The sequence below is a fragment of the Coffea eugenioides genome, chromosome 1, assembly GCF_003713205.1.
Source record: "Coffea eugenioides isolate CCC68of chromosome 1, Ceug_1.0, whole genome shotgun sequence".
Taxonomy (NCBI): domain Eukaryota; kingdom Viridiplantae; phylum Streptophyta; class Magnoliopsida; order Gentianales; family Rubiaceae; genus Coffea; species Coffea eugenioides.
In genome coordinates this window covers 51,837,249-51,846,907 of record NC_040035.1, presented here as the reverse complement: position 1 = coordinate 51,846,907, position 9,659 = coordinate 51,837,249, and the positions used below count along the sequence as shown (strand labels likewise).

Below are 9,659 nucleotides of genomic sequence, written 5' to 3'. Positions count from 1 at the left end.
TCAATTGTGATTGACCAATTTGCGATTTACGCCAAAGGACAATCTCGTTTACATGCTAGTTAATTTTCTGTAAAATTTCAAATTCCGATCACGGACTCAATCGCTTCTGTCCGATTGTTGCATGCTTCCTAATTACGGTGCAGATTTGTCATAAAACAAGCTGATCATTCTCGCAGCAAACAATATGATGTTTATCAATAAGAATTGCCAAAAATGGCAATAATTCCTGACCACATGATATTAGTCAAGGAAAAACAAAGCATATTCAGCATAATCGAGCTATTAATACTATGGATTTGTTATTTATCCAACTAACGCGACTAGTAATAGCCCAGAATCCCAGCACAAAAATCTGGAGTTTTTTGCTAAAATAACACTCTTTCTAAAAAATATTCTCAATATGATTTACTTTCAAACTTTATTCCCATAATGATGTTATTATTGCCACTTTATTATCCCGATTACCGCGTAGGATAACAAGAAAAGAAAGTTTTGATCTAGTTTATAGTTTCCAACATGAGTTAAAATTTGTAATTTTTTTGAATCATAGAGACACAATAAGATTGCATAACTTTGATAATTTTCTTATAATTATTTAAAATAAATTCTACCATTATTGACCTTACTATGATTGGTCTCTACATTTTTCTTGAAATGAATCAAACCTATTGCATATATGTTTTCAAAAATTAAATTTGAAAAATTCAAAAATTGCAACAAAAATTGTCAGCAATAACAAGAAAAAGTTACAAAAACTTCAAGGTTATCATATTTGTTTATATTATCCTTCTTACTCTTTGAAACAACTTTTACAAGATGTAATAAAACTGAAATTTTCAAGTTTTCAATTGCAAACTAAAAACTGCTAGATTATTTTCTCCTAGACATTTTATCAAACACACGGTGTGAGAAATCATTTGTTATACAATTAATATTCAAAAATTTTTTGAACGCCATAGCAATGTTCCAAAAATTGCACAATAGAAAAGAAAAGAGAATAATCTTTGTTTACCTTGATATTATCAAGAATGATAATGAATTTTTATATACTGTTAATATAAATATTGACTTCTCAAAATTAAGTTTGACAAGGAAATGACAATGAAAGGAAAAAATAGAGGAGAGAGAGAATCAAGAAAGATATTAGATGGAAAAAAGAAATAGAGTGTACCTCTATCTCTGTTCTGACACATGTGCAACCTATGTGGTAAAAAAAAAGATTATAAAGGTAATAAATTTTTAAATTAGATTACTTTGGGTATGTTTTTTAGAAGGAGAGTTATTTTGGGAATAAAATCCAAAAATCTGCCCCTTGTTCCAGATTCTGAAGATAAAACCATTCAGCAGAATTAAAGAAAAAAAGAAAAAAGACGACCAGAAAGAGAGGATAAAGAACATTAGAGAGCTAGCCTGTCAAGTCTAGGGGTGCAAACGAGCAGAGTCGAGCCAAGCTTTGGCCCAGTCAAGCCGAGCCTCTAGTTAATTTTGTGAAGCTCGAACTCGAGCTCAAGCTCGACGAGCTCAAAATGTCAAGCTCGAGCTCGAGCTCAAGCTTAAAAAATAAAAAAATAATAATAAAAATATTTTTAAAAAATAAAAAATAATTATTTATTTTTAAAAATGAATAAAATAATAATTTTTTAATAAATAATAAAAATATTAGGGATATATGTGTAATTTTACTATTAAAATAAAAAATAAAAAATATATATATAATTGAGCTCGCGAGCCCAACGAGCTTAATGTTTTTTAGCTCGAGTTCGACTTAAACTCGAGTTCGATATTGACTGAGCTCGAGTCGAGCTCGTACTCGGCTCGCGAGCGGCTCGATTCGTGAACACCCCTAGTCAGGTCTGAGCTTCTTCAACTGGCAGATTTCGCTCGCTTTAATCAGAGAAAGTCGAGCGACATATCCGTATAAAATTGCGAAATTACCGAAACAAATTTTTTTTAAATCATTGTAATGATTTTTATACAGGTAAAACTCGCCGGAAATTAAATCGTTCAAAATGTTTTTCACATTTTATAAAATATTTTTTTATTCTTTATTTTTAAAAGTGTAATTTTACATCCGTTACAAATTCACATTAATTAAATTTGCTCCATATCTAAATGTTCGATTAGTTTTTGGCTGGAATCCACTACATGTCATGCACATGATCATTTTTCAGAAACAAAATTGTTAAATCACATTTCATATAATTTGACCCATAGTTATTCACATTCCACAAAATGAATTTTTTTCATCCCTCACGTTTCACAAAATCAATTAAGAATATGATGTGACATTACTTTGTTAAATTTTATGTTTATGTCTAAATCTAAGTTTTTTGCCCTGTTTTTTTTTTTTTTTTGAAGGAAAGTTTTTTGCCCTGTTTAGTGTCGCAACATTTTTTTAATACTCCTCTGGAGCACTCTATAAAGTAAAATAGTGAGTAATATAATAGTTTTTCTTTTTGTTATTTAAGAAAACTAATAGTATTAGCTATTTGATAATGCGATTGGAATATGGATGGATCAAAATTCAAATTAGAAACGTGGCCCGAGTATAAATGGGGCTAAAACTGAAAAGATAAGAGAGACAGAGAGTTATATGGTCAATCAGGAAATTTATTAGGCTTCATAACATAAAAGAAGAGAAGAGCGGATCCGTGAGTATTATTAATATTACATAACCATTGGGCCATTCAGCCGCAAAGAAACAAAAATGAAAAAATACACTCAACCAAGATGATACAATGAGAAATCAACGAACAGCACAAAACCTGAGAAGATGAAAATTAAAAAGCAAAAAGGCAATCCAGTCCCAATATCCCATCCCGCATCTCCTAATCTTTGGTCTCTGTGTCTTGAAAAATTGAAGGTAACAGCCGGGTCCAATTCGGAAATTAATGTATAAGTTATGCATAATTCCGCCGAAAAATTAGAGCAGAGGTCAACACTTGGGAAGATCAGATGGTGGCGGAGGCAGCTTCTGATTTGGGAGCTTTCCATCCAACACAATCAATGCCATCTCCAACCCCCAGCTCAGATGGACGTCAAAATGGCAATGGAAGAACCAAACCCCTGATCCACACCGTAAAACCACGTTAACAATTCTATATACTATTAGTTGTTTCAATTAAGACGTCCTGAGTCGAAAATATAATGAATGAACTGAGGCAATATGGTACACCTTTTCAGTTTGTCAATATAGATAGTATTTATGTAATCTGGTAAGCTAAACTGGTTCGGTGAAATCTGATGTATGTACTTTAGAACACACTCACCCGGGTTGTCTGCTAGGAACCGAACTGCCACCCATCCATTGGGTGGTACAGCAACTGTATTTCTTTCGACGGGATCAACAAGGTTATATTTTGCAGGATCATTTTTAGGGTCAAAGTTTCCAAAACCTTGCCCCACAACGTAGAAGTTATAGCCATGAATGTGAAGAGGGTGACTTTCAGCACCAAGAATGCTGGTGCCCTGCAACACAACTTCAATTGAGCTGTTAAATTTAACGACCACCGCCTTAGTGCCATTAACCACAAAGGTGCTGTTGGGTGGGGTTCCCGTGTAGTTGAACGGCTTAAGGGGAACACTTGGGAAATCGGTGGTGTATACACCGTTGGATTTCCCAAAGAAGTAGGACTGAAGAAGGGCTGTTGTAGGGAGGTTGAAAGAAATGTTGTTCATGGAAGCTGCAAATTTACTTCCATTAGGCCCTTGACAGGTTTGATTTTTTGGACACGGCTTGCTTCCCAGGCCAACGGTAAAGAAGAAATGCTTGTCCACTGTCTTGGGCACGTTAGCTGGAAATTGGGCATTGGCTAAACTGCGGAATTTTCTGGTGAAATTTGCGAAAAATGAGGTTCCATTGATTGGAGGAAGGGTGGGGAGGAGGCTTGTAATTGAAGTGTTGGTGAAAGAGGAACCAGAAACAGACCCGGTTGGATTTCCGTATTCAAGAATTCCAGCAATAGTGGAATTATCAATGGTGCCTTGGCCTGTGAAATACGGCCTGGCTGCCATGAAATAAGTGGAATTAGCCAAATGATGTTTGGCCTCGAGGAGAACATTGGTGGTTTGTCCTGGAGCAATGAGGAGAATGTCTGTTCTAAATGGCTTAACATAAGTTGCATCTGTTTCAACAACGGTGAGTGTATGGTTGGCTATGCTGAAAAACAGATCGTCATTGAGCGCAGCATTGATCAGACGAAGGAGATATGTTTTTCCAGGCTTAACTTTCAGCTTAAATGTTTCTGCAATAGCAAAAAAGGCTCCGTTAAATCATAAATGGTGCTTATAGTTCAATTTTGAAACAATTTCGAAACCATTTTTACTACCGTTGGCAGAACAGTTGTACAGGGGTCCAGGGAGTCCATTTATGGTGTATGAATCTGAGACGTTTGGTCCAGCTCCAGTCTGAAGTGCCTGGTTAATAACAGCCGCAGGGTCTGCATTCCACCACTCTCCTGTGTTTTGATTCATCAAAAAATTAGTAAAGGACTACCACATTATTGTGCATAAGTCTGCTGTGGGAATTGAATTTTGGAAGTTTACCGAAAAGTATAGGGACTTCTTTATGGGGCTTGGGAAATGGATAAGGAACATTATTCTTTGGGAGGATGATGAAGGGTCCATAGACACTGGCTCTCAACCATGTAATATGGGCATGCCACCACAGGGTTCCTCTTTGGCCAGTGATGGTGAAGTTGTACAGATAACTCTGGCCTGTTTGAATCGGACATTGAGTTATGTAGGAGGGGCCATCTGCCCATCCACTCTGCAGTTGCCTGACTCCATGCCTGTTACAATCAACCACATAGTTAGCCTAGTTTTTTTGGTAACAAAGAGGTAGGTAATGGTAAAATGGCACTTACCAATGAATGCTAATGTTGTTGGAAACATGGTTGACCACCTTGACTTGCACGTTGTCACCCTCTCTTGCAACAATGCGAGGGCCAGGGAACTTTCCGTTTACTGTCACCACGCTCTTTGTGTGGCACAGTCTTGTGACGTTTTGCAACCTTATCTGCATAGCAACAAAAAAATGTAAAATGCGAACTACTCTATCTTACGTTAATGTTGTGCGAACAGTCTATATGATCTAGGATATGTATAAAAGAAGAGAAAGATGTACCTCAAACGTGTAATGCTTTGTGATCCCTGCTGCACTGGCTGGAATTGCCAACAACACAAGGCAGCTCATGACAAAAGAAACACTAGCGAGGAAGCATGTTGGTGATAACAATGAATAAAGAGAGACAGCCATGGTTGATTAATTTTGCTGCTGTTCTTGATTAATCTTGTTAAAATGGACCAAATGGAGGGAGAATGTTTTCGATTGGCTCGTTTGATTGTGGAATGTTCCGACAGGAAGGGCTAGTTATATATACGTTGGAGGGACGTGTTTGTTCGGTTGATTAGGTAAACTAAGACGTCTCAATTTCCTCACAAAGAAGAGCTAGCTTCATCCTTCTTCTTTGGTTGAATGAATACTCTCCAAAAACGGTATTGTATCTGAAAAAAAAAAGATGAGAAATTTTTTAAAACTGGAATGCACCAGCTGTTAATGGTCCATCTGAACTGTCGAGTGTGGCCAAAGTCAAATGATCTGAATCCGAAATTGACAAGACCTCAGTTGCTAATGCTAGCTACCTAGTGTCGTTAAGCCTCCATCTACTTGATCAAACTCGAACATTTAGGTAGCAATAACCATAGCAATGTGCCACCAGTTGTGTGTTTAATTAGTTTCTTGTTGAAAATGGTAATCATGCCCCTCTTAGCCTACGTAACCACTGCAAGGAAAAAAAACTTCAACCGTTAATCTTGCTGGTTAAGACAAATCCAGAATTACCGTCCCAGATATCTTGTTTACAATTCAAGTCTTGTTCATGGCCATGCTAATCATTCTCGTGTAGAACCCGCAGGCATGCGCCAGTAGGTTAGTGATGGCTACTCCTCCAAAACGATCAGGATGACGCAGAGAAGAGGACATTTGACCCAACTTCCTATTTTTTGAAGAATCAGTTGGTTCGTTCGATCCTTCCTTCGTTATGCTTGTTACATTTAGTCATGTTTTGTGTTAACAGACTAATTACAAGATTTGCCCGAAAAGCTAGCCTCGGTTGGTCTGGGGGCAGACTTTGACCAGACCTAATTCTCTCATCTTCATTAGTTTCACCAAATGGTGAGTTCTGATCCATCAACTTGCTATTTTATTTATTAATTTACACTATAGTTACCGCGCTTTTACATGCTTTCTATTGCACGCAAAGTAAGTTTTTTTTTTTTTGTGTGTATATATATATATATATAAAGATGTTTATCAACTAAATATAGGATCACAAATTGCTAAGTGTATAAATTATTAAGAATATTGTAGTATCATAGGCGACACTCTGTAATTTTGAGACATATATAAAATACTCTTAATCACTACTTTGCATTGTTTGAGATTTTAAAGATTCGTGAAAAAAATTTTGAGAACACTAGCGACTAGAAAAGTAGTCCGTAAGCGCGTGCAACATTTTTATATTTTCAAATTGTCAATTGATGTATTTTTACATTTTAGCATGATCAAAATGAAGAAGATTTGACGAGTTGGGTGATTCTAAATTCGAGCCTTCTCACACTTACATTAATAAAAAAGAAAAAATCAAGATTTGTCTAGCAAAAAATGTAAATCCATGGTTCTTGGAATTCGGTAAACCTTCTCCCTCCCAATCCATGGTTGTCATTCACAAGAGGTTAAAAAGAAAAACATTTAAATGAACGCTCCCGTTTGGATTGCTATTTTGTGAAATTTTTTTATAAAAAAAAAATATATTGTAGTGATTTAATGTACGTACGGATGAGTGGCCGGCCGGTGCTTTAAAAGCAAAGACATGTCCACGCCAAATTGCTAAGCCTTGCAAGATTTCAGGGCGACAAAGATACGTACTGGGGTCGGGTTGGCTGTAACATCTCCCCCGATCCACTATTTGGAGATTTTAAAATTCCATGAAGAAGACGACTCTTTACCCACCTAATTTCTTTCAAGTAAGAGAAGGGATGGAATTGTACTCAATTTTCATTAGTATTTTTTACGGTGAAGTTGTTAGTTAGTTACAGCATCTTAATATATGATTGACCAAGACCAGAATTAGCCCACATGCACACATGATTACTTATTCATTCTTTTTCCTTTTTTTTTTTTTTGAAGACTGAATGGTTCTTTTCTTGTGTGGCCACTGAGAGTGTCAAGTTAAGAGGGAGAGCAAGACTAGTTTTGTAGTTTTTTTTTTTTTTTTTTTTTTTTGGGGTCGACTAGTTTTGTAGTTGCAACAACTATCCACCTTCTGGAGCACTCCAGGGTCAGAAACTTACAAATATATTTGTGCCTTTCATGTACAAGTAGATGTATATATGGTAGTATACTAGAATATCAAGTCGCTTTTTGCTCCGTTAAGCTATTTGAAGAATACTCGAAGCAATGAATGGCCAGTACAAAATCAAACTGTGCATGTAGAAACTTTTTTTTGGGTATGGAAGTAGACTTTCTACAGCTTATTGCATTGCTTTACAACCACCAATTTAACGTCCAGGCAAAGAACCATTGCAGTTAATGCATGTCCAATTGTTCGTGAACAGTTAAGTAGCTGCATCTGCTATATTTACATTTAGCAACTGATGAAATTACACTCCCAAATTTACAAGGAAAATACATCTTTGAAAGCAATACAATGTTGATTTACAAGGTAATTTTTCCGTGCTGATTATTTTTCTCGGTAATGGAACAGTAACTAACTAATCCCATATCATAACAACAGCTATGACTCCCACACCTAAAAGCACGGCAAGAAGCTTGAAAAATGGAGTGTCAAAGTAGAGTTTAGCATGTGGCTTGAAGCCTTTGGTGACGAGATGATTGATGGCAACATAGATGAAAACGCCAGAGGCGATTCCCATGGAGATGGCAAAAATCCAATCTGCCGTGCGCCCTTGGGTAGTGGCGTCGATGGCAATGCCTATGCCCACCCCAATTGGGCTCGACACAGCAAAGGCAAATGAATAAGCAACTGTCGTCAAAAATGGCCTCTTTGGTATCATCCTTAGAAGGGCAATCCCCATTGCAATTGCTGCAAATATCTTGTGCAGTGAAATTGTCCACAGGTTCTTCCATGCATCTGACTTGGTAGCTGAGCCAATGTTTCACGAAGGGTCTCTTTTAGTTTTAAATTCTCATGAAATTGATAGTTAATGGTGTATGATTTGAGCCCTAATGAACTTTATGCTGAAAGTGCAATATAATAATTGGCTAACAAGGTTGGGAAAAAAAAAAAGGAGGAGTTGAGGCATTGCACCCGTTATATACATCTTGTGATATAGAGAAAGGATCTGATCAACAGAGCATAACATGCACTTCTCGGAATAGCGAGCAAAAATTCGATGATGATCAGGTTAGAGTAATCACGCATATTAACATTTAACAAATAGATAATTGAGATTTGATGCCATGCAACTTTAAGTCATGCTAGTAAAGATCAGCTGGCTAGAAGTGGCACAGAAATGGTAGAAGATTATGTTATAGATGTTACGCGTGATTCTAGAACACAAATAAAGTTTGCCAAGTGCAGAAGTTTCGACGATTAACAATAATATTACGTATCTCTAACTTGTTTCAAATGTGTAAATATTGTTGCTTACCCGCTACTCCAACAGCAATCCCCTCGAAAACTGAGTGGAAACACAGAGCTAGGATGAGAAGTATGGTATCCCCAACGGACGACGTTTTCACAGAAACTGGGTTGTGATGCATTCCCTCTTCTTCACCGTATCCCCCAGATGCTGCCCTGCCTTCTTCAACTTCGACTCTATTATCTTTCTCAGCACCCTTTGTGACCAAGATCACTATGCAATCACCAAACATGGTCAGAAGATAGCCCGCGGATGCCAACATGAAAGAAAATGGATAAGATTTTGTTGTTAGATCAGCAAAAGTCGAGGTTGAGTCGCTCAGGAAGTGCATAAGAGAAGTTCCCAGAAACACCCCTCCAGCAAATTGAGTTCCCATAAGTAGGAAGCTTTCGTTCCATCGGAAAAAATAAGGGGAGACTCCACCAGCAAATGTGCTAGCAAAGAAAATGATCAAACACCAGATTTTGACGAGAATTAGCCCTTTTGAGTGCAGATCTGTGTTGTCACCATCACTACTGCTTTCTTGATCATCGCCGCCATGAGCACCAATCCTGAAGCATTGGAGGGATAAAACTGAAAGGAGAAGTATGATCAAGAAAGTTGACTTGGGCAGCCGGTCCACGGGAGAAGCCATGTACGACAATGAAGCTCTCGAGGAAATTAAAACTTTGTTGTTTAAACAATTAACATTATAAAACAATTAACATTTTCGTCGTACGTTTTATAATGGATAGGAGTGTACTTCATGAAGATTAAGCTTCAGGATCAATGACAACAAGACTCTGTTGCTAAAATTTTGTAGTACAGCTTTGACTTTTACAAGGTTGTACTACACATCCTGGACTTCATAATTTCTACTGGCCGGCTATCATTTGTGCGTTGACAAACAATTCAGGCCATTTCACGTACAATAGGATACAACGTATAGTACAGAATATTACAGAGAGCCTGTGGCGAGCAGGGACTACAAGAAAAAAGAGTTTTCGTGCACAGTG

The 9,659-nt window shown here is 37.1% G+C and overlaps 2 protein-coding genes across 2 annotated transcripts; both read right to left on the bottom strand.

Moving 5' to 3' along the window:
- Nucleotides 1-2,594: 2,594 nt before the first annotated feature.
- On the bottom strand, nucleotides 2,595-5,322 carry LOC113776487 (laccase-2). The gene is made up of 6 exons (XM_027321670.1): nucleotides 5,126-5,322; nucleotides 4,866-5,017; nucleotides 4,546-4,790; nucleotides 4,329-4,457; nucleotides 3,270-4,244; nucleotides 2,595-3,066 (listed from the first exon to the last, which is right to left on the bottom strand). The coding sequence occupies exons 1-6, from the start codon at nucleotides 5,255-5,257 to the stop codon at nucleotides 2,936-2,938; spliced, it is 1,764 nt and encodes a 587-aa protein (XP_027177471.1). The 5' UTR covers nucleotides 5,258-5,322; the 3' UTR covers nucleotides 2,595-2,935.
- Nucleotides 5,323-7,560: 2,238 nt separating this feature from the next.
- On the bottom strand, nucleotides 7,561-9,314 carry LOC113783154 (zinc transporter 1). Its single transcript, XM_027329221.1, has 2 exons — nucleotides 8,674-9,314; nucleotides 7,561-8,165 (listed from the first exon to the last, which is right to left on the bottom strand). The coding sequence occupies exons 1-2, from the start codon at nucleotides 9,296-9,298 to the stop codon at nucleotides 7,774-7,776; spliced, it is 1,017 nt and encodes a 338-aa protein (XP_027185022.1). The 5' UTR covers nucleotides 9,299-9,314; the 3' UTR covers nucleotides 7,561-7,773.
- Between the last annotated feature and the right edge of the window lie 345 nt (nucleotides 9,315-9,659).